This window comes from Zalophus californianus, chromosome 4, assembly GCF_009762305.2.
Source record: "Zalophus californianus isolate mZalCal1 chromosome 4, mZalCal1.pri.v2, whole genome shotgun sequence".
Lineage (NCBI taxonomy): Eukaryota > Metazoa > Chordata > Mammalia > Carnivora > Otariidae > Zalophus > Zalophus californianus.
The window spans coordinates 28,966,599-28,990,694 of NC_045598.1; the positions used below are offsets into that span (position 1 = coordinate 28,966,599).

Here is a 24,096-nt window from a genome sequence, read left to right on the forward strand (position 1 = left end):
AGGAGGTTTCCATGGTGACGGCAAACAAGGCGCACACTCGAGGGGCCACGGCCGGGCTGCTACCACCGTGGCCGCCATGATCCCCCCTGCGGACTCTCTGCTCAAGTATGACACCCCGGTGTTGGTGAGCCGGAATACGGAGAAGCGGAGCCCCAAAGTAAGGACGGGTCTTAGGGGGCGGGGGAGCCCGGAAGCTCCGATGGGGAAAGATCCCTGCGATGAGGATCCCGGGTCCCGAGAGACGTGGGCTGCAGCAACTGGGAGCAAAGGGAATTGGGACGGGGGAAGGAAGATGGGAGAGCGGCACAAGAAGCGCAGATGGGTGACCCCAGAGAGCAGATTTAGGATGAGGGAGGAAGTCACAGAGATGGATGGGGCTCACTCTTTTTCATAGTAGTCTGTTCCAAGAATAGATCTGGTAGTGCTTGCTCGCTCCATCACTACAGGGCTGAGCACCTGTGCCAGAAACATTGGTTCCAGGAGATACAGGCCTTGGGCTAGGATGGAACCAAAGACTCTTCATGGCTTCCTTCAGCTGAGACATAACTTCTGAGAAGAGAGATGGGGAAAGTGAGCTGGGAAGAGGGGAAGGGTGTTTAGAAGACCTGGGGCAACCGAGAGGGCTTGGATATGTGGAGTTCAGTGTCTGAATCACCTCCTGCCCTAACCTATCCATTCTCAGGCACGGCCACTGAAAGTCAGCCCCCAGCAGCCTGGACCCTCTGGTCCAGTTCCACAGCCACCAAAGACCAAGCTCCCCTCAACTTCTTGTGTCCCAGATCCTACAAAGCAGGCAGAAGAAATCTTGAATGCCATCCTACCCCCAAGGTAAAAACATAGGTGCAGTGGCTTCGAGAAACCCCAGGCTTTGCAGCCCAGAACTTGGGAATGTAGGAAGAGGCACCCTGTCCCTCTGTTCCTGGCCCGGATTTCCTCCCAGCATCCCAGAACTCCTAGAGCTTGCAGATGGCTGGATCCTGGAAGGGTGGGGGGAGACCTCTTCTCTATCCTCCTCTTTTCCTGAATGCTCAAACAGGCTCCTGGCTTTAAATACCATCTACATGCCGATGGCTCCCAAATGTGTATTTCCAGCCCTGTCCTTTCCTCTAAACTCCACACCCATGTATTTTACTGCTTCCTCATTATCTTCATGAAGGTGTTTCCTGGGCATCTCAAACTCAGCATGTCCAAACTAAATCATGATGTCCCCCTCTCCCAACCTACTCATCCCCAGTCTTCTCCTTTCTACAAGTGGCTCAGGCCACCCTTCATTCCTTTTGGTCTTTCACATCACATGTCCTATCCTTCATCAAATTATTTTGGCTCTACCTTCAAATTTATATCCCAAATCTAACCACTTTCCACCCCCTCTGCTTCCACCATTTTTTTCCTTGCCACTGTTTGTCACCTACAGTGGTCTCCTATCTGAAAACCTTGCTTCCATTCTTTGCTCATACAATCTATTCTCCAAACAGCCCTGAAATCCTAAGCCAGATCATGCCAGTCTTCTGCCAGGAACTCTTTAATGGCTTCCCATGTCACTCCAACTAAAATCCAAAGTCCTGGGCGCCTGGGTGGCTCAGTTGGTTAAGCGACTGCCTTCGGCTCAGGTCATGGTCCTGGAGTCCCGGGATCGAGTCCCACATCAGGCTCCCTGCTCAGCAGGGAGTCTGCTTCTCCCTCTGACCCTCTTCCCTCTCGTGCTCTCTATCTCTCATTCTCTCTCAAATAAATAAATAAAATCTTAAAAAAAAATAAAATAAAATCCAAAGTCCTTACAATGACCTGCAAGAGTTGGCACGATCTGGCCCCTCATATATCCATGATCTCGTCTCCTGTTATTCTCCTTATTGTTCAGTGTGCTGATGCCACAGGGGCCTCTGCTGTCTCTGGAATACTTCCATCACCCTTCCACCTCAGGGCCTTGACAGTTGCTGTTCTTACTGCCAAGGATACTCTTCCCCCGATGTCTACCTCATTCCCTTCCATCTCTTTACTCAGGTCTTGCTCAAATGTGATTTCCTCAAGGGGGCCTTCCTTGAGAATCCTTATAAAAGAGCACCTTCTCCCTTCTTCACCATCCCCTCACCCTGCTCCCTCCTTCTGCAGCCACGTGTATGACTATCTGACATGCTTAGTCAACTATTTTTAGGTAATAAGTTGACAGTACAGTTTCTAAGACTGTAATGAAAAGAGTGACTGCCATCTCGTCCGAGATGGAAGTCAAAGAAGGGAGGGGGGATTTTTCAGGTGATTTCCTCCTGTCAATTAATGGAAATCCTCTCCCCATGGTGATTCTACCCTCAGGCTCCCTCCTTGTGATTCCAGAACCTGGCCAAGCCTCTGACACAAGGTTTATTGGGGGGAGGGGGGTGGGGTGAGCGGGGAGGGGACCACATAGTTGCACGCCTTCAGGAAGCTCCCCACTGCACACTTTTGCCTCTTTCTGGCTGGCACAAGGTTTAGGGTGCCCTGTGTCTCCCACCCCACAAGTCAGTGGGGAATTCTCACTGGGCCTTCTTTTCCAATCAAGCAATGAGGTCTATGAATCTGTCCTCAACCCATTAGGAGGGTAAGATCTGGAACATGGGTGATGGTTTCACAGAAAGCCATAGGAGGGTAGAGATTGCCCAGCTCCCAGGTAGAGGCCCCGTGGAGGCAGCTTAGTGGGTGTGGCTATGGAGCCCCACACTCCCCAAGGAAGAGAGAGGGATGGAAGCTTCTGGTGGGTTGGTGACAGAGCTGCCCCTTTGTTCCTGCTCAGGCAGAGAACCCAAAGGGCCATCTCTGCTCACGTCCTGAGGCCCCTCTAGCTGTGGGTTTGCTCAGCCTGGCTGTGTCTGTGCCACAGGGAATGGGTGGAGGACACGCAGCTATGGATCCAGCAGGTGTCCAGCACCCCCAGCACCAGGATGGATGTGGTGCATCTCCAGGAGCAGCTGGACCTGAAGCTGCAGCAGCGGCAGGCCAGAGAGACCGGCATCTGCCCCGTGCGCAGGGAGCTCTACTCGCAGTGTTTTGGTGAGTGGCCTGGCGAGGGCTGGCGTTGGGGGAATACGCGGTCCTCTCCTACCTCCTGCCCTTCCCCTTGAGCACAGACCCAAGCCCTGAGTATCCCTGAGCTGAAGCCCACCCCATCCTGGAATCATTTTTTCTCCCCCTCCCCGACCCCCGCCCCAGGATCTGCTAAACGCGCCCCCCTCCCCCTCATCTGCCAGCCAACGTGACCCCCCAGTTCCTAACCTCTTAGCAAATGTTTGAAGACAAGAACTTCCATTTTGAATTTTTAAAAAACAGTTTTTTTAATAATAAGCATGTTAGTTTTTTAATCAGAAAGACTAAATATTCTGTATTTATATCCATCCATCAGCATTCAGCCCTCTGGCCCAGAAAAATATTTCGGGATAATTTGCTATTAACCGACAGTCACAAAAGATTTAAGTGATAGTGTCAAATGGCTGTCCCCCAGCCCAAACTCACTGGCCCGTGCAGACTCTGACATTCAAACTGTTGCCAAACCCTGCGGCCAGCAGGCTCCCTTCAGTCTGAGGATGACGACGGTCAGCATCCACGGACGAGATGCGTGGGCAAGCTCTGATTCCTACTGTTGGCAGCCCCAAGCCCATCCGGCCACCGGGGCACACAGGATTTCCCAGCTGCCTTAAAGCAGCCACCATCCTCAAGCTGAAAAGTCTGATTTCTCTGACTCATACCATGGGGTTTCTACCTAAGGGTCAGTAAGGGGAGCCTCCCAGCTACAAGCAAACCCGAGGGCTCCTGTCTCCCTCTGCCCTGGGCTCGCCGACTGCCTATCCTCCCAAGTGCCACCTTCAGAGCAGTAGTTGTCTGGAAAGGCTCCTGGGGCCTCTGTCTCTGAGTGGGGAGGACACACGCTACACTGTCCCCAGTAGGAAGGGCGGTGAGCCCCAGACATGGTGCAGTCTCCCTCCCGCCTGCCCTCCTGAACTCCTTGTTATGCGCTTTGGAAGACGAGCTGATACGAGAGGTCACCATCAACTGTGCGGAGAGGGGGTTGCTGTTGCTGCGAGTCCGGGATGAGATCCGCATGACTGTCGCCGCCTACCAGACCTTATACGAGAGCAGCGTGGCCTTCGGCATGAGGAAGGCGCTGCAGGCCGAGCAGGGGAAGTCCGACATGGAGAGGAAAGTGAGTGGGGCTGACCACGAGGCCTCCGCCCTCTGTGAACTCTTCTGCCCAGCTCAGGGCCACAGGGTTGTCATTCCAGACGAAAGTCTCACCTCCGAGGGGGCTCTGGCCATCCTGTCAGCGGGGACCCTTGGGTTCAGAGTGTGCGGGCCCGCCTGGTGCTTGCCAGTCACCGGCCTCCCACTGGGTGGCAGCACAGACCCTGGCACCGTGAGCCTGGCCGGCTGCGTCCCAGGTCCCCTCCGCCCAGGCACTCACACCGGCCTGTCCTCTTGGTGGAGGCCCAGGATGACCCGAGTTTCCGTCCTCAGATTGCAGAATTGGAAACAGAAAAGAGAGATTTGGAGAGGCAAGTGAACGAGCAGAAGGCCAAGTGTGAGGCCACCGAGAAGCGGGAGATCGAGAGGAGACTGGTGGAGGAGAAGAAGCACAACGAGGAGATTCAGTTCCTCAAGCGCACGAATCAGCAGCTGAAGGTGGGCCCCCCTCCCCAGCCTCCCCCACAGCAGGCCCAGGTGCTGGGGCTCCTGCCTGCCGCCCCCCAGCTGTGCAGGGGCCAGGAGGCAGCTCCGTTTCCTACCGAGGAGTCAGCAGACTTGTCCCCACGCGCTGCCAAGGAGTGAAGGAGTGAAGGAAGCTGATGTGGGGGCAGGGGTGAGGGTTCACTGTGCAGCTTCTGCATGCATCTGGCCCTGGATTCCCACAACACCTCAGTCCGGCTCTCCAGTGGAGGGTTTGTTTTCCCTTGAAAAAAAGTTACCCCTCCTCCAGGAGAGGTGGATATGGCAGAAAGTGGAATTTCTCTCCCATGACAGCTGATACTTTGGAGCCTTCCTAGCATGGGCTGGATCTCTTCAGCAGGCTTTCTGGGAGGCCTTTCCTGCCTGCAGCCCCTCTGAGGCATGGCATTTGGGATGGGCAGGGAAGGCCCTTTGAGAGGGAAGAACCATTTCAAATTAGGAACCTTCCCCAGGTGTGTGGTCAGAGGAGTTCAACGGTAGGTGTTTTTCCTCAAAGTCCCTTTGCCAGTGGTTTACATTTATCCAGCTGAGCTGGAGCGGGGCCAGGCGTCTGAAACTCCAGGCTCTCTGTGGGATCTGAAACTGCTCTAAGGTTGGGCCCTAGACCAGCAGCATCACCGGGGAACTTTTAGAAATACAAGTCACTGGGCCCATCCCAGATCGACTGAATCAGAAACGTTGGGGTTGGGGCCCAACAGCCTAACAAGGTCTGCAGGCGATTCTGGTGCTTACTGAAGTTTGAGAACCATTGTTCTAGATATAGGACCTGTTGATGTTTAGTGGTGGTCTTCCATGGCCCTGGTCAGAGGGGCCCCTGGATGCTGTCTCCCTTTCCTCCCTAGTCTCATGGAAAGCTTACATTCTTGTGACTGGCAGGCTTCTTGGGGCTCCAGCAAGGAGGACAGGCACTTGAGATAAGGAAGGGCTTGTATGAACTGCTAGTGCAGGACAACAGGTTTTCCTGTTGCTGAGTTTAACAAAGAAAAGCTAGAAACTTCATAGCCAGACATGAATCTGTTTACTTAGCAGCTTCTGAAGCTGCGTGCCTTATCTGCCATGTTCCTTTATCATAAACCCAAGTTCCTCAGTTCCTCCTACAGCACCAGCAGCAGGAGCAAAGTGGAACACCTTGGCATCTTTCTAACATTTCCAAGCAACCTTGTCATCCCCAGGGTGAAGGACTCTTTAGAAGTGAGTTATTTTTATTGGCTCCAAGCTGCACTGCAAATAAAGCAGTGCTTGCTGTCCCTAGGATAGACCTACTTAAAGATCTGTCCACATACCATGATAGTAAATTATTTTCCTGGCTGCTGGAGGAGCAGAGTAAATAACTCCCAAGTGTCTTAAGCTTTACATACAAGATGGACAGCTCCCTACTTACTGGTAGCAATTTTCTCTAATTGGGTGTCAAGTTGTCTAAGTGGCTGAAAAATGGCTGTTTCCAAAATCTCTCATCCCAACTCAGAGCTCCCAGGATCCCGAACCAGAGAGCCAGATGTTTACCTTAGCATTTCAGGCCTGAAATCTGAGCCATAAAAAACCACTATTTCAACAACTTTTATTCAATTTCCTTTTCAGTGCTTTATATTATACGCAGAGCCATTATTGTATGGAAACCAGGACAGCTCTGGTTTCTCCCAATGTAGCAAGACTGGATGCCAAGCCCGAAACCGGCTATCTAGGAAATATGGAATTGGGAATGGAGGGAAAAACACTTGGCGGGGCAGCATTGGATTCTTCTTCCCAGGGACTTTATCACCTCTCAGCGCAAGGCTGCAAGCTTCAAATATTAATGGAGTTTGTTTTTGTTTTTCAGGCCCAACTGGAAGGTATTATTGCACCAAAGAAGTGATCATTTCCACATGGGTCTCAGCAAGCACTGCTACCCCATCCTAAGCCTGTTGTAATAAAAAAAAAAGCTAGTTTCCTGAGTGAACAGGCCATATCCTCCCCCTGGTCCCCACCTACATGTCTGTCAGAAGTCACACGTGGCCCCAGTGGCATGGAACACTTAGGTCTGGCAGCCAGGCTCCTGGCTGGGCAGTGGAAGGTGGTGCAGCCGACAGTCTCTGTATGTGGCCAACCTCGGGATTTGCCAACTCAGAAAGTAAGGCTTTCGGCCATATCCCTCGCAGGTGAAACTGCCTTCCCACCACTGCTCCATACTATCAATTATTTCTAGCTGAATGAGCCGCCTGCCTGTCCCATTTCTGGTCCATGATGCATCTTGTATCTGACCTTGGGCTGCTGAGGCCTCAGTCTTTCCCCTGAGGTCTTTCACCATCCCTACCCCAGTGCGGGTCTAGTGACTCATGCTGGAGTTCTGCGTTTATACTAGGTCATTTTACCCCTGCCCGCCAAGCCCACCCCAGCCTCTTCCCTAGTCTCAGACTGCCCAGGTGAGGCAGCAATGGCAGCCAAAGCCAGGGCTTCTGAGAAAGTAAATGTTTGCTGGGAAGAAACAAGTCACGAGGTCCACTGTGAGCTGCCTGCACCTCAGGAGCCCTGATTTGGTTTGTTCATCTTATTCTGCAGAAAATCACACCCTGACCCTAATACCCCTCTAACTAGCTATGTTTGATGAACAACTGGAGAGGTACCCAAACCTCACGTGCTGCTCTAATTATTAATGAGGAGGCTATGGCCTGTAGGCTGCATTTTACTATTCCTCCCAGGTTAAACTCAAAGTTCAGAGGCCCAGGGCTGCTCCTGGTTTCGTAGACCCAGAAGGGTAAGTGAGCAACACAGATCTTCCATTTAGGGCAGTCCAGGGTAGGCTAGCGCAGCAAGATGAGGGACTTCCACCCTTCATGCACGCTGCACAACCAACACCTAGGAAGGCACGAACGTGTCCGCCCGGCTGGAGCGCCTCAAGTTGCGCAGTATTCCCCAGGAGGTGCCAAGAAGGACCCTCCTTAGTGGAGCTCTGACCCGACATCGTCCCTGTTAAGGTTCCAAGACTCCCTGAAAGAAGGGCAGGCCAACAAGAAGAGCTGGATTCCGGGTCAAACATGCCCTGTCCCTCTCATCTCAGACTGGAAGCCAGCTTTTACCCCAACCTGGTGTCCTGAGGCATTCTAAGGCTCCACTGAAATCACCTGTCTGGGCCGCCGTTCTCATGGGAAAGAACTCTGTTCGTTGAGATGCGCCAGTCCCGGGACTCCCTGACAGTAAAGTACCTGTGTCCTCACTGCGTCCATCTAACGGACTCGGAGGGAGAGCTGAAGCGGCATTTTTCCCTCCTATTTTAAAGCGTAGGCCACATACCCTACATCTTCGAGATTTTCTTTTCACACCTCTGTTCCAAACTAACTGCCAGTATAAAAGGTATTCCACCCTTTCCATTCTGTAGACCTCATCTGTTTCTGTCAGAGGTCTGCATGCCATGGGTACGCTCTGGAGGAACGAAGAGGGCTCATTTAAGTGTCAGAAGTGCCACTGGACCCCATCACCTAAAGCCTTAGAGGTGTAGGGACTTTATTTTCACCAGCACCGGTGAAGGGTTTCAACTGTCGAACCTCAGAACAAATGCATCATGGCCTTAGAAATGCCGACTGGGCATGAAGAGAAGGAACACAGTTTCTAATTGCATATTTTTGTATAATTTAATAAACTTTTAAAACATTACTGCTTATGTTTGAATTTTTTGTGTCTGTGTTTCTGTCCTTCAGAGTCATTGGTCTTCTTTTTGTTCCGGTTCCTATTTTTCACGTTGTGGGTTTCATAGTAACGCACACCAACTTTCCTGGATTGCTGCTGCCGCACCGCTCGCCTCCGCTGTAAACAATGGCGAAAGGGGAAAAAAAAACAAAAAAAACCCCATCAATCACGGCAAAGTCACAGAAGAGGCCCCTCTTTCTCTGTGCTCCCTTCCTGTGCTGCTCCCCCAACAACTAGAATCAGCGCTAGTAACAAGCAAGGGCTCCCCTCACAGACCCAAGTGTGCCCTTCCACCGTAACTCGTGACGCGCCCCGTTCTAGACTGTCGTTTGGTCCGTCCTCCCTGCTGGAATCTCTTCTACTGCACTCCTGACAAGTAGTCCTCTGTCTAAGGGTGAACACTTCTGAGAACAAGCTCTTCCCTTCCCAGCAGGGCCCACCCCAGCTCTGATGAGCCCAGTTACAAAGCTGACGGCAGGGATCCATCTGCCTACACAGCTCTGCTCACAGAAAACCAGCAGACCCTTCTAGAGGATAGTCCACAAGTTTGAGGACAGCGATCGAGAACTCAAGGACCGCCATTCACTGGGCCGACTCTTGATGCTATGGAACTGATCTCAACTAGGTCACCTAGAACCGGGGTTCCGAGAATTCAACTCCAGACCATCAGTTTTGGAAAGTGTGTCTCCTAGGAAACTGACTTCTCCTCTCTACTTCCTGGGTAATGTTTAAGATCAAAACCACGTACTTCCTTGGATGTAAGCATCCTGCGAGTTTTATTTGAATGGTCCTCTTCCCTCTGTGCCTTCCTCTTCTTTCCCTTTTTCCCTTCTGGAAACACAACACACGAATACACAGAGAAGAAACAGGACTTTCAAACTTTCAAAACTTTGTGTGTGAATGCTAAGGTAGGAATGAGCTTGATGTGTTGGAGGAAGAAGGCCAGTGAGCATGGAGTGTGGCAGGCATGGCGCAGAGGAAAGCGGGGGGTGGCCAGGAGGGCGCCAAGCCAGGAGGCCCTTGCAGGCCATGCCAGGATTTGCATTTATGCCACGGAAACACACTTTCCACATAGAAGCTGTGAGTCCAATGGAGTTAAGAATAGATACCTGACCCATCCCACCTCCCACAAAAAAAATCTGGCTGACCCACCCCTAGATTGTAAGGTTACTGATGGACTCTTTTTACAGGAAGCTTCCCGAATTAATCCCAAGAGATGTGCGGAATGAAAAGTGAATAATCTGAGCTGTACGACAAACAGTATATAGAACAGGGTCATCTGCCGGTAATGATAAGCACCTGTGCAGGTGACAGCACAATCTCCAAGTTTAGAGGTTAAAGTTACATTTCACATAGTTTTAAAGATGCACACCGCACCTAAGCGGTTTGACGAATTTAACTTTACCTGTGTCTTCTACAACTTCTTCAGCTGCTCTTTGTTCTTCAGATTTTGCAAAAACCTTTTCACTTAGTCCCTTAGATATTCTGCAACAGAAAAGTCAAGTAACAAAGCTGCCCATCACTCCCCTCAGCTGCCCAAATCAGGTGCCAACCCGGGGGCAGGAGGCAACGCCCCGCAGTCCTGGCAGCTCCCTGGGCCTTGGTCAGAGGCAGACCTACGCTGCTCATACTTCAGGGAGTGGCGGCTTGGAAATGGACAGACCACTTCCTGAAAAATGGCATTAACTCCCTTCCACCTCCCAGAAAAATACTGCTCCAGTCCCCATGGCAAGGGTCTCAGAAAGGAACGCGCAAACCACAATTTGTGAGAAGACGAGGATACTACCTGACTGCTGAAAACTTCTTAGCTTTGGCTTTGTTTAAAAACTTCTGATATTTAGCAATCTTTTCATCCAGTGCTTTAATAACTGCCTTGGTGTCATCTGCCGCGTGTTCTTCCTGGGGCTCCGGGCAAGACCCCTCTTCCTCGCCTCCCGGCTGCTTCTGGTCCTCCTCCCCCTCCTCCTCTTCGGAAAAGCTCTCAAGCGCTTCATCGATGTCGGACATCTCCAGAGGGACCAGGTCATCCCCAGAAAACTGAGGCACAACATTGATTTTGCCGAAGTTCTGCCGAACCCGGGCCAGAATCTGCTGCATTTCTGAGTCGGTGTCACAGTGACTGTTCTCTTTCTCCTTCTCAGTGACAGGCTCTGAGGCTTCACCCACAGTTGCTGTGACTTCTTCTTCTGCGTTCTTCTGGCTTGTCTCTGTGGCAACTTCCAAAGATGAGGAGGACGGGAGCTATTCAGGCCAAAGAGGGGTGCAGGTGGGGGAGAGAAATGGGATCAGAAAATAAAAACCATTTCTGGACAGCTTGCTCTCAAGGAGGCAGTCCTCTTCTCGGGGCTAAGGGAAAGAACTGAAGACCCCCACCCTGGAGTCACGGTGTTCATCTACCACAGGCCGAGGTGCATTACACCCAGAAGCTGCTACGCAGGGATCAGAGGCAGTCAGCTGCGGTTCCAGAGGATGAGCCCGCTGTGAGTATCGAACCACTCAAACCATCCGCCACGCACCCTCCCCAAGGAGGGGAACTGACGGGGCTGTGGAGATAGGCACACCCAAGAGGGGCCCACACAACTGCTCTAGAGGGAAAGCAGAGCGCTCAGCAGGGGGGCGCTGGGGAGGCCCCTGGAGGAAAGGGATGAGCAACAGGAGGGAAGCTGGCAAGGTGAGGCCAGAAGGAGCCGAGATGTGGGGGGACACTGAAACGACCTGCCTCTCTGAGGTAACGGCAAAGGAGAAGTGGGTGCCAGGCTTTATCCTGGCGCTTCGCATTTATAGCATCATTTTATCCTTACAGCTGAGAATCACAGAACTTCCGGTGATTTCCTGAAGGCAAGAGTGGCTACACAAAGTGCTCAATAAATCAGGAATCCAGAAAATTCAGGAAATTGTATACAAAATCTGTAGGTCCATTTTTATACCTTTTTCCGAAGGTAAAGTTTTTAGCTTTTGGATTCTGAAAGAGTTTCAGCCACTACAGAAAGAAAAAAAGAAAATCGCAGCCTGGGGGAACTAATGATCTAAAACTCAATGACCAGACATGGAGGAAGAGTTCAAGATAACCCCACTGTGTGCACACAGGGTCACAACAGACCCTGCCACACCTCCTCCTTCCTCACCCCTACTGGCTAACGCACCAATGCACCCCCCAGGTGCTTCCCGCCACGTCTCCCGCCATGTCTCCTGCTCTTGGCACCAGGGTCCAGCCCCATGACTTTCCCTCAGCACTCGGGCCATGGCAGGCAGGCTCCTGCCTCGGGCACTCCAGGTGTGCCACTGCCTTCGCCTGTCCCACTCTCCCCTCAAGACAGGCCCTCGGCTCCTGCCTCACACCATTAAGGTCTCTGCCAAAATGCCACTTCCTCAGAGGCCACCCCCACCCACCCCACATACGAGAACACGCCTCCATCTCCCAAGCCCCTTACCCTGGTTTTGTCTTCCTCACAGTAAGCAGTGCTTCCTGACATTCTCTGTTTACTGTCTGCCTCCCTGTAGTGTCAGAATATATGTCTGGTCTTGGCCCAAAAGCTCTAAACCCCTTGGTATTTCCGGAGCTAAAAAGGGGTATCTGTCGTTCCTCATAACAAGCCCCTTCCCACCACCCCGGAGTTTATGCTGATGAGATGCTCACAGTGGAGCCTCGCTTCAGAACGGGGGCTGGTCACCAGAAAGCCCAAGTACTTGGTGAGAGGGCTAGAGATGGAGTTCAATCACCGATGGCCAATATTTTAATCAATCAGGCCAATATAACAGAACCTCCGTGAGAAGCCCTGAAGGATAGGGTCTGGGGAGCTTCTGGGTCAAATGAACTGATGTGCCACCCACAACCCTACACCCGGCCCTATGCATCTCTTCCATTTGGCTATTCCTGAGCTGTATCCTCTACAATAAAGTGGCCATCATGAACCACTTTTCTGAGTTCTAGGAGTCGTTTTAGCAAATTATCAAACCTTAGAACCTCTGAATTTGTAGTTGGCTGGGCAGAAGTGCAGGGACTTGGGAACCCCATCTGCAGCTGGCCTCTGAAGCGGGGACCATCTTGTGGGGCTGAACCCTTAATCTGTGGGTCTGTGCTAACTCTTGGAGGTAGTGTCAGAATGGAACTGAATTGCTGGATACCCAACTGGTGTCAGAGAACTGCAGAGCTGGTATGGAGACAGTACCAGACGGTACCAGAGCATCCACAGACACACAAGTGCAAGAGGCAGGGACTCATCTGCTTCCACTGTAGTACCACTAGTGCCCAGCAGAGCGCCCGGCACGCAGGAGCTCCTCAGTGCACGGGTGCCAAAGGAATGAACCAATGAAGGAACGCCACATGAAGAAGATGGGAGAGGACTGGGTTTGGGGTTTTTTGGCTCTTTGGGGGTCTTAGCGGGGAGAGGGCAAAAGTTAACATCCATTTCAGGTATGTTGATTCTGAAATGCTGGAGAACATATTCAACTGGAAGTTTCTAGCTGAGAACTGAAACTCTGGGAACAGACATGAACCCAAAGCATTAGCATGGAAACGAAACTTAAAGCCACCTCTTCCAAAGGCTTGGCAGAGCTCTGAAAAAGAGCCTAGGAATAGAAAAGCAAAGGGCCACAGTTGGAGCCTTGTGGCAGTCCACTGTCAGGGGGAGGGAAACGCAGCAGAAGGGAAGCTTCTCAATCCAGCCCAGAGGCCCCAAATCTAAGGCTTCTTTCCTGGCTATAAACTGTACCACTCTCCTTTCCCACCTGATTATGAGCTTCTTGAGGACAAGGGCTGTGCTATTTACTCCTACATTCCGTGCCTAGCATATAGTTGGGCCTAACAAATAAATGTTAAGTGAATCCTGGAAATGCCTCTGCTCCTCATTCATAAGGAAAGACACAGGATCGGAACAGCACTTACAGTTAGAGCCCTCTTCATTCAAGGCCCTAAAGACTGGTATTTGGACTTGGTCTTCTATCACAGATCTCCTTTCTGGTCTCCAAATGCTCCCCCCCCCCCCCAACAAGGTCATAGCAACGACTCTATGGGATGGGAAAACAGTGGAAGGAAACACCCCCAAAGAAAACAGGTGCTCCATAAAGGAAGGCAATCAAAGGCACGAGGCCTAGGTCAGTAATCACGCTTTCCAGAAGGCGGGCCCACCCTGTTCTCTTACCTGGGAGGCTGCAGGGGGCTCCGCATTGGGCGGCTTGACAAAGAAAGGAATCCGGCCCCTCTGCCAGTCATTGAGAACCATCTTACCCACAGTCTGCAAGTCAGGCTCTCCACCCTGAAATGTCACAGGAAGACAACCGTTACATTCAAATAACAAAACCACCTCCCAGCACGGAGGCATTTCAGCTGCCCTGGTTGTTCATCACCATCTACTTGCCAAGTTTCATACCGCTCACAAAACACATACAAAAAAGGGTCCAGGGGTGCCCGGCTGGCTCAGTCGGTGGAGCATGCGACTCTTCAAGCCCCACACTGGGTGTAGAGGCTACTTAAAAATAAAATCTTTAGGAGCGCCCGGGTGCCTCAGTCATTAAGTGTCTGCCTTTGGCTCAGGTCGTGGTCCCCCAGGGTCCTGGGATCGAGCCCTGCGTCGGGCTCCCTGCTTGGCGGGAAGCCTGCTTCTCCCTCTCCCACTCCCCTTGCTGTGTTCCCTCTCTCACTGTCTCTCTCTGTCAAATAAATAAAATCTTTTAAAATAAATAAACAGAATCCTTAAAACGAACAGACAACCCCCCCCCCCGGCCCCCCAAAGAAGGCCCAGAGCACACGCACACGTCTGCCGTGGGTCCTGGTCTATATTTGCACAAACCCTCACTCACCTTCAGTAACTTCCCAGTCCGGAAAGCCAGCTTCTCAAGAAAGTCCTCAGCATTCTCCCAAGAGTCAATCTTGTATGTCTTGCTGATATATTCCGGCTTTGCTCGTTCAAGTACAGCACCAATGTGGTCTTCAGGAGCCTTTATTTTTTCAACTTGAACCTAGATGTTAACAGGAAATTTCTGCCTTACAGACTTTACATGGAAACAGTGACGTTCACATTTGTAACAACATCTGAAAATAGATTTCAACACCATGATGCAAGTGGAGTCTAGCAGGGCCAGTCTCCGAGGTGGCCAGCCGCAGTCGGCTGAAAGGTCCCTGCACGCCAGCCACTGCCACAGAGCCCAGGACTCGACGCTGACCCCTGCTCACCACAAACTAACTGTGTGGTTCTGCAAGCAGTCTCAAGTTGGACCGTCTCACGCTACTCACTTGTAGAAATGGTGAAAAGCCTGCCAATCCCAGGACACAAAGAGAATTCGATAGTTTAAGGAAAGAGGGGAGGAATGTGCACAGGAGGTATGGCCAGCAGCCCTGGCTAAGGTTAAGTGAAGCCATTTAAAGGTTTTGGTCATATTCAGAAACAAGTGAGGAAACGCCTGAGTTCCAAAATGACTCAGCCCATAAACCCTCGAAGATGAATGATCACTAAACATAAACAGGCCCTGCTTCCCTCTGGATCCCCTGTGTAAACTACAAACTCTTTTGTGGGATGACACTGACCAGATCTGCCCACGGCTCCACAGACTCCCCAAGCAGGCTTCAGTGGAATGGAGAGGCCGCCCTGCTGAGCGTCGTGTTCCTGAAGTCTGCTCAGACGGGATGACCCCAAACTGCCTTCCCAATGAGTGAAACGCAAAGGTATCCAATGTTCCCCCACAGAATGCTCCCCACAAAGGGCAAACAAAGAGCCTGTCAGGACCAAAAACACTCACCACTCCTTTCAGCACAATGTCTGTCTCCGAGTCTTCAGAGGGGTAAACCACACCTGGACAGTCGATAAGGAATATCCGACGCATCAAGGTGATATACTGCCAGACCTGAAGTCAGAAAGAAAGCTGGAGACTCCCCTGGGTCATACACTCAGAGTCTAATCTCGCAAAGCTACGAAGTCTCTCCTCTACTTGGGCCTTGCATGAGGCACTTCCACGGAGTATAAACAACTGTTTCCACCAGCAAAGAGTCTAAAAGTAAGGCAGATAATATCAAGTCAACCTTTCCCTGACTTTTCAAAGTACTCTTCAAAGCTTAATACCGTCTGACCCCTCTTCCTTGCAGTAGAAGCATGCCGCTCCCCAAACACTATGTGCTTCAGAGTCTGTGCCCAACTGCCAGAATCTTCCGTAACACTGAGTTTTCTTTCATAACCCAGGCACCAAATATTCTTGGGTTACTTTTGTTTGTCAAATAAAAAGGCTGGAGTGACAATTTAAAACAGACTTAAAAATGAACAGCACCTCCCAGATCATGCCAAAGGCACACAGTGCCAAAGTCCTCTCGGTCTTACCCAAAAGAGCAGAGACAACTCTGGTACAAACCAAACTATCAAGTGGAGACTAAACTCTCAATGGTGGCCTTCATTCAAAAGAAGTAGATAGAAATCTCCATGGCCTAAACCACCACCCTCCATGGAAATAACATATGGAGACATAAATAAGGCCCCCTTGAGCTGGACGTACCTTTGTTTCACCTGCAATGGGGGCCACATTGCAAACTTTCTTGGAGCGCAATGTGTTTATCACAGAGCTCTTGCCAACATTTGGATAGCCAATGAACCCGACACTGATCTGCTTCTTGTCAGTGTGCAACTGTTCAAAAAAAGAATACACACCACATACACACAGTCATGAACATCCCCTGGGAAAAATAGGTTGTGTTACTTTGCTAATAAAACAAAGAATACAGGGCAAAGGTGTCACTAGAACTTGATCTAAAGCTCAGAAACACACCACCTACATTGTCTGAGTGGGCTGCACACACACACTTATTAATAAATCAGAGGTGACTCATTTCCTTGGTCGTCCATGTGTTATTGTTCTTGAATGTTTTAAGATTAAAAGTATGTAGGTCGAGAAGCAAAAGAAGAAAGAACTTGTTTGTCATCAGTTTGGAATACCATCCACAAATACACCAACTGGCAATCCCAAGACCCATCCCTCCTTTTCTCTGCACAATACGTTTTGCATTTTCATTGCCAAAAACAAACGACAGAAGAAGAAAAAAAGCAACCTCAGAAGTTAGACCACTGGGTGAGAGTCTCAAGGAGACAGAGCTCAACAACAGTCTATAGCTAGTTGAGGACTTCTGATTAAAGATGGCAGACTGAATGGCCACACTGGCCTCACTCCCACCACAAACTCCACTATGAAGACGGCAGTGGGAATGAACACATAGAAACCCCCAGAACCGGGCATATAAAACCAAAGAATGAGCTGGAAATGAGACAATAAAAACAAACATACGATGTTAGCAAAATACTAGCAGCTAAAAAGTAGTATCTAACTTGGCCCGCTACAAAGATAAAAGCCAAGGTAGAAAAACTAAAAATCCAGCAAAAATACTGCCAAAGAATCACAAAAACCCTCGGGAACTGGCTGGACAGCTACCGCTAAGGGGTCTGAAATAAGGACTAGCGAAAAGTCTGCGGAGCAGTGACACTGGTCTACCCCTCCCTCCCCCAGCACGGGCACCCAGCTTCTCTGCCCCAGTGCCTTACCAGATACTGATTTTTTTTTTTTTTTTTGGAAACCCTGCATCTCTGGAAAGTATCTTTCATTTTCAGATCTAAATGGGAACCTAGATTTAGGGATAACAGCAGCTGAATGCAAGCGTTCCCAGTGTGATTAATTTCAAAGTCTTAAATATTGACAACCCTACCCCCGCTGAGTTCCCAGAACCCTGGCAGTCAAGCTTATACATCCCTGAGCTGGAGACTGGAAGACTCCTTTATGGGGAAACTCACAGATCCAAGAGTAAAGACCTATAGACACTGATACCAAGGGTGCCCTCCAACAAAATACTGGGTTTTTATCTAGTTACCCTACAGTGAAGTCCATTATTCAATAGGTCCACCCGCCCCCATAAAATTTCCATTGGCTTTTTAGTGGCTCACCCTTAAATATGAACAAAAAGCCAAGAATAACCAGAAATTTAAAGTGTGACACTAGTACAAGACAAAAAAAATACAAAAAAACACACAAAAACTGGCAGGAAACAGAGTCAATGTAGGGAGAAGAAAATTTCAAAATACACTATTATCCTTCTCAGAAACAGATGACAGTTCATCGGTGAAACAAGATTAGGGGCAGGGCAATTCTTAAAAAGGAGAGGCAAAATAAATGTTGTTAAGAACAGCTAGATGAGGGCGCCTGGGTGGCTCAGTTGTTAAGCGTCTGCCTTCGGCTCAGGTCATGATCCCAGGGTCCTGGGATCGAGTCCCACGTCGGGCTCCCCGCTCGGCGGGAAGCCTGCTTCTCCCTCTCCCACTCCCCCTGCTTGTGTTCCTGCTCTCCCTGTCTCTCTCTGTCAAAGAAATAAATAAAATCTTAAAAAAAAAAAAAAAAAGAACAGCTAGATGATCAAGTCAGAGAAACGTCCCATAATATAGAGCAAAACGTCACAAAGGCACCGAAATAAAGCAAAGAAAATTCAAGAATTAAACCAGAAGATAAAACCAATTTCCTGAACAAAAACAGATGATGGGGTGGAGGGCGGGGGGATCTCCAAGAAATAATACGGGAAAACATCAAAGTCCCGTCCAGTGCCTAACTCACTGAACAGTGAAAGACTCACCTTAAAGCACATCACTGTGAAACTTTAAAACGGGAGTTTTTTAAGAGATCCCAGCCACAACAGATCAGGAGTCACAATGGCCTCAGCTTTCTCAATGCCACACCAGAAGCCACCAGAGGACAATGTAGTGGTGCCCTCAGCATTCTGGGGACAAACAGTGTGAAGACAGAATAAAGGTATTTCCAAAACACAAGGTCTCAAAAAAGGTCTCCTCCAAGCACTGCTTCTCCAGAAGCTTTTGGAAAATATGTCCCATTAAAAGGAAGGAGTAAACCAGGGAAGAAAAAAAGACAAGAAAGAAGATCCTGTGTTGGATCCCTTGATCCCAATGAACAAGGGATCCAACCCAGGAGAGAGCCACAGGAATGCTCAGGATGATGGTGAAGGAGATCCCAGGAAGACGACTCTGCAGCCAGCCTAGGAGCAGCAGTCCCAACTGAAAGGGAGGTGCCCCAAGACTCTCAAAGCTCCCACTCTGCCAGAGGATTTGGTGACACGTTAGTGACAAACGACAAGGAGCTAATTAACACCAGAGAAGACAGAAGGTTCTATTAGAAAGGAATCATAATCACAGCACTGTGTGCATCAGCTGGGCCTGATATTCTATGGTCATAATAATGTAAACGCTGAAGGCAATAGTCATCTAGCCAGATGATGTATAACGACAGAGGGAGAACAGAGGGAGGGGAGTATGTGTGGGGAGAGGACAGCTATAAGAAACTTAGTCCTCATTTTCCATAGCAGAGACTCAGCAAGTGTCTAAAACAGCAGGTGGTGGGGCATGGGGAATGGGGTGGGGGAGATCAGAAATAGAATCGTAAGCACATATTAAAAATATGGAAGAAAATAATGGAGGTAACTAACAGCCACGAGTTGGAAGTGTCCACTTCCGGGAAGTGGGGAAGGGTAGGACAGAGGACGTGTGTCCTTTGTTTGAAGCCAGGTAGAAGGAATGAGACACGCCAACGCCAAGCTGCAGGTACAGAACGTGAAGCTCTGAGAACATCTGCGAGGGCGACCTGGTCGCAGGGCTTCCCAGAGAAAGGGCCATTGGACCAGGGATCAGCAGGGGGCTTCCCGGGGAGGGGGCCGGTGTAGAAACTGCACAGGTCCAAAGTTGGAGGAGGCATGGCAGGCCTCGCAAAGCCAGGATGGGAAACACAGGGAGTGTGCGGAGGGGCCCGGCCCCAAGCAGAGGAGGGACCGTCAGGTGCCAGGTGCCAGGGATACGGCAGAAAGGGAAGCAATGCTCGTCAAAGACAGGGGCGCTGGCTGAGCTGGAAGATACTTTCCGAAATCCCTTATAACCCCGAGGCTTTGGAGGTTTTACGGCTCTCAAACCCACACTTCTCATTACCAAGAGGGGGGAAGTGAGGTGCGTAACGTTCTGACGCACACTGGCAAGAGACAGTCTTCCACGGACCCACAGCTCCACACTCCAGGAGAGGCAGGTCAGGTCCCAGTACCTTTCCAAACTGCCGGAGAAGCTGAATAAACGCTCCTTTGCCAAAGGGGTTGGTAAGACTTGCGTGGAAGGCAAGGGTCGGATAATCCTGGGAGAGGACAGCCACCCAACGTTTCTAAAGGGGGAAGAGAAGATATTTGTTTATTCATAATCCAGGAAGACTCAGAGCTTGAGTTATAGACCGTTTTTCACATAGACAGCTGTCTAAGGAAAATGTTAGCTGTAATTCTTTAAAATATATTTTTTTAAGGAACGACAGTTAATGCTTTGTCTTTTGTCTGACAAACACGGAACAATTACAAAACCGCCTTCGTTGTGACCGAACGCCGCTAATGTAACAGATGCGGAAAAGGCCTGTGGCTGTGGCACCTTCTCCTCCCGAAGGGGCCACATCGCCCATCCCGTGGGTACTGCAGCCGCCCCTTCGCCAACCATCAGAGGGTAAAACCTGACTCTGCCCGCGGTCGCTGAAGCACATTTTAGTTTTGTTTTCAGTGAGAATGCTCCCACAACTACTAGGTCAAAAAGTCCAGCACTTTAATGTCTCAAATCCCAAAAACCAGGAACGGCCTTACTGACAGAGAACTTGGCCTCCGAGGAGCCAAGTGGCCTGGTAGTCTGTTCTGGGTAAGCAGCATACTTACTGTCGCCCAGGTTGGAACAAGGTCACATTTGTTAAGAACAAAGATAAGGTGTTTCCAGGGTTTTTCCTTCTTCAAGTAAGTCTCGATGTGAGGGGAACGGGTACCCATCGGATCTCTAGCATCAAGAACTTGAACTACAACATCTGAGGAATCTATCACCTGTGATTCAAAGAGGTGAAAATGAGTTGCTAATTTAGTACAGATGAAAAGTGGGAGATGGAGGACATTTAAAGGAACCAGAGAAAATAAAACAGTGAGAACTTCAAAACACGGGTAGGTTGTGGCCAATCTCAGTGCCCAGTGATCGGAATTCAAAACTTTTTCCAAATGTTGAGTAGAAGAAACTTGTCAAATTTCAAATAGGAAAACTAACTTAGATATAACCTACCCTACTTTGTGACTACTATTCATTATTGAATAAAATCATTTACTTCTTAGACTTCTAAAAGTTTCTACTGTCACAGGGTTTATGTATTTTACAAAAAAATTAAAACATTTAGTTTGCCTTCAGGGTACTATTTTCCTGTTAGGTTACTGTTGGATTATGGGATTGCGCTTGAAAGCCTTTAGTCACCAAGAATTATCTCTAGTACGTGGACAAAACTCAGCCAAGTTGAAGAGCTGGACTGAGGACCAGGACTCAGGACACGCGAAGGCTCCTCCACGAACTAGCTGGGTGAGCTGGGTAAGGTATTCAACCTTTCTAGATGTGTGTTCTCATCTATAAATGACAGGGCTGGACTAAATAACTTAAAAACCCCCATGCAGCTCTAACCCTGTATGATAAATCTAAAGTCTATGTAATGTAGCTTTTACTATTAAGAAAAAAAAAAAAAGGCAGTTACCCAGAACAATGGTAGTATGTGCTTAGCCACACCTGTCCTGGTTTTGGAGGGGAATGCGGACAGTGGAGTTTGTGCTTTATTTGAGAGAGTTTCCATATATCAAGATCAGTTTTCTCATACAAGATCATGAAAGCCAAAGGAAGCAATCAGCAAGAAGGAACTGAAAGTCTTACCTTGTAGAGCTCACCCCATATTCTTTTGGACTGTCCCTTTTTATAAATCTCTTCTTGGGCTTCATTTCTAAATAAGAAAACACTCAAAGTGAGCAACTGGACCCTATAAAGAGGATGTTTAGGGAGAAGTCGACCACGTGCCACAGGAAAGGGCATCAAAACTACTTGGAGATGGGGCAAAAGCAAATTCTGTTGAAAAAGTCACTATACCCAAAATGTCCATCAATGGATGGATGGATTAAAAATGTGTTGTCCATATAACGGAGTATCATTCAGCAACGAAAAAAGAATAAAGTACTGACACAGGCTACACCACGGATGACCCTAGCGACATTCTGGTCATAAGCCAGACAGACAGAAACTGTAGGACTGCGCCTAATATCAAGTACCTCTAGTCAGAGTAGTCAAACTGCTAAGAGACAGAACACAGAATGGTGGCCACCAAGCGCTGGGAAGTTATTGTCTACAGTAAAGACTTTCAGTTTGGGATGACATGAAAGAGTTCCGGAAGCAGACATGGAGCCGTGAAGGCTACAAAACCACATGGATGTGCTTAATGCCACTGAATTGCAGGCTTCAAAATGACTGAAATGATACATTTTATGTACAGTATACCACAGTAAAAAATTTAATGTAAAAAAAAAGTGACTCAAGGGGGTGCCTGGGTGGCTCAGTCGTTAAGCATCTACCTTCGGCTCAGGTCAGGATCCCAGGGTCCTGGGATCGAGCCCCGCGTCGGGCTCCCTGCTCCACGGGAAGCCTGCTTCTCTCTCTCCCACTCCCCCTGCTTGTGTTCCCTCTCTCATTGTGTCTCTCTCTGTGAAATAAATAAAATCTTTAAAAACTAATTTAAAAAGTGATTCAAGAAACACCAGGTATTGGCAAGGATGTGGAGAAAGGAGAACCCTCGTGCACTGCTGGTGGGAATGCAAACTGGTGTAGCCACTCTGCAAAACAGAATGGAGGGTCCTCAAAAAGTTAAAAATAGAACTACCATGTGATCCAGTAATTGCACTCCTGGGTATCACCCAAAGAATACAAAAACACTAATTTTTAAAAGATATATGCAACCCTACGTTTATAGCAGCATGATTTACAGCAGCCAAATCATGCAGGCAGCCCAAGGGGCCAACAACTGGTGAATGGATAAAGAAGTTGCGGTACACACACACAATGGAACATTACTCAGCCATCAAAAAGAGCGAAATCTCGCCATTTGCAACAACATGGATGGAGCTAGAGAGTATAATGCTACGCAAAATAAGTCAGTCAGAGAAAGACAAATACCACAGGACTTCACTCATATGTGGAATTTAAGAAACAAAACAAATGAGCAAAGGGGGGGGGAGAGAAAAATAAACCAAGAAACAGATTCTTAACTCTAGAGAACAAATTGATGGTCAGCAGAGGGGAGGCAGGTGAGGGGATGGGTGAAAGACGTGATAGGAGTTAAAGAGTGCACTTATCATGATGAATAAATGATAAAAAATTTAAAAAAATTTTAAACCATAGATCATACATAAAAAATATGAAAACATTTAGAAATTTCAAAAATAAAAATATTTTATTATTTTTTTAAAGGCATATTTTCTTTTAAGATTTTATTTTTAATTAATCTCTATACCCAATGTGGGGCTCAAACTTCCAACCCTCAAAATCAAGGGTCACATGCTCTAACGACTGAGCCAGCCAGGTGCCCCCCAAAATAAAAATATTTTAAAAAGTGACTGCAGGTAGGGGCCCCTGGATGGCACAGTCGGTTAAGCATCCGACTCTTGGTTTTGGCTCAGGTCATGATCTCAGGGTTGTGAGATCGAGTCCCCATGTCCAGGATGGGAGTCTGCTTGAGTTTCTCTCTCCCCTGTCCCTCCCCCTACCCACCACACACTCGCTCTCTCTCAAATTAAATCCTAAAAACAAAAGTGACTGTAGCTATGTGACATGTCACGGAAGATTATGAAAAGGAATCGGCAGGACCTGAGTCAATCTATACTTCCATAGGAAGAGAAATTTTTCTAATAAGGCTGAGAATCTGTTTCTCCACTAGCCTCACAGACATTTACCCAGTGTCTCGGAAACAAAAATGGTTGTCTTCTCCCCCATTATCTACTGTACCTTTTGGAGGAGGAAAAATTCCTATCAGCAGAAGCACACAAAGTCCAAATGTTTCTATGAAGAAAAGAGCTGCCTCTCTTGCCTGGCCTAAAATGGCCTGGCATCATCGGCAGGAGACGCACAGCTAGACGTGGGCTGTCCACAGCACCGGGGTGGCCCTGCTGCAGTTGAGCGACAGCACCTCAGTGCTGACGCACCTGGCACACTCAGAAGGGTGAATAGGGAACACTGGTCAACCCTTTTGGAGGGTGCCAGGCAGCTGCCTGCCAAAAACACGCACGTTCTCAGACATAGTCATTTCCCCAATAAGAATGTATCTTAGGGAAAGAATTAAGAAGATTCCATCACACTGATGTTTTACCCTAGCCTTACTTACCACAGGGTCAAACTACAAACAGCATAAATGTTCCACAGTGGGACTGTCGATTAAGTACTGACATAGAAATATACTGTTAATAATTTAGAAAAATATTTTTTCTAAATATTTATCTAAAATAAAAGGCAAGCTAGGGTGTCTGGGTGGCTCAGTTGGTTAAGTGTCTGCCTTTGGCTCAGGTCATGATCCCAGGGTCCTGGGATCAAGTCCTGCATCAGGCTCCCTGCTTGGCAGGGAGCCTGCTTCTCCCTCTGCCTGTCCCCCCTGCTCATGATCTCTCTCTCTCTCACACTTCCACTTTCTCTCTCAAATAAATAAAATCTTTAAAAATATATTTTTAAAAAATAAAATAAAGGGCAAATTAAAATACAGTCTTAAGGTATTATATTTATAAGTGAACATGGAGTGTAAAAAAGATCTAGAATAATCTAGATTCTTGACCTTCCTTAGGGTATGAACTCCTATGAGAACACAAAGCTATCGATCCTTCTCCTCCCCTCCCCAAAACAAGTACAAGACCAACAAAACACCACCACC

General features: G+C 48.8%; 2 protein-coding genes across 6 annotated transcripts in view; one reads left to right on the plus strand and one right to left on the minus strand.

Moving 5' to 3' along the window:
• On the plus strand, positions 1–8,316 carry DNALI1 (dynein axonemal light intermediate chain 1). 4 transcript variants are annotated; one of them, XR_003524283.2, is made up of 6 exons: positions 1–157; positions 683–828; positions 2,852–3,021; positions 3,909–4,164; positions 4,480–4,644; positions 6,506–8,316. XR_003524283.2 is itself a non-coding variant. In XM_027619854.2 (6 exons), exons 1-6 carry the CDS (start codon positions 77–79, stop codon positions 6,539–6,541), a joined length of 858 nt encoding a protein of 285 aa, XP_027475655.1. In that variant the 5' UTR covers positions 1–76; the 3' UTR covers positions 6,542–8,316. The 4 variants fall into 4 exon arrangements, 3 of the variants coding, with proteins under 3 accessions (XP_027475655.1, XP_027475664.1, XP_027475670.1); XM_027619854.2 differs by having other exon boundaries at positions 3,909–4,168; XM_027619863.2 differs by having other exon boundaries at positions 3,912–4,168.
• Positions 8,273–24,096, minus strand: part of GNL2 (G protein nucleolar 2) — a 24,198-nt gene continuing 8,374 nt past the window's right edge. Inside the window, exons 6-16 of one of the 2 annotated variants that reach the window (XM_027619835.2) lie at positions 21,069–21,135; positions 20,051–20,209; positions 19,408–19,521; positions 15,829–15,957; positions 15,085–15,189; positions 14,149–14,307; positions 13,491–13,604; positions 10,136–10,590; positions 9,755–9,834; positions 9,098–9,180; positions 8,273–8,466 (exon numbers count right to left, since the gene is read on the minus strand). In XM_027619835.2, coding sequence (XP_027475636.1) covers positions 8,314–8,466; positions 9,098–9,180; positions 9,755–9,834; positions 10,136–10,590; positions 13,491–13,604; positions 14,149–14,307; positions 15,085–15,189; positions 15,829–15,957; positions 19,408–19,521; positions 20,051–20,209; positions 21,069–21,135 — 1,618 coding nt within the window. In that variant the 3' untranslated portion in view covers positions 8,273–8,313. The remainder of the gene's footprint in view (positions 8,467–9,097; positions 9,181–9,754; positions 9,835–10,135; positions 10,591–13,490; positions 13,605–14,148; positions 14,308–15,084; positions 15,190–15,828; positions 15,958–19,407; positions 19,522–20,050; positions 20,210–21,068; positions 21,136–24,096) is intronic. The other variant, XM_027619841.2, reaches the window with a different exon arrangement.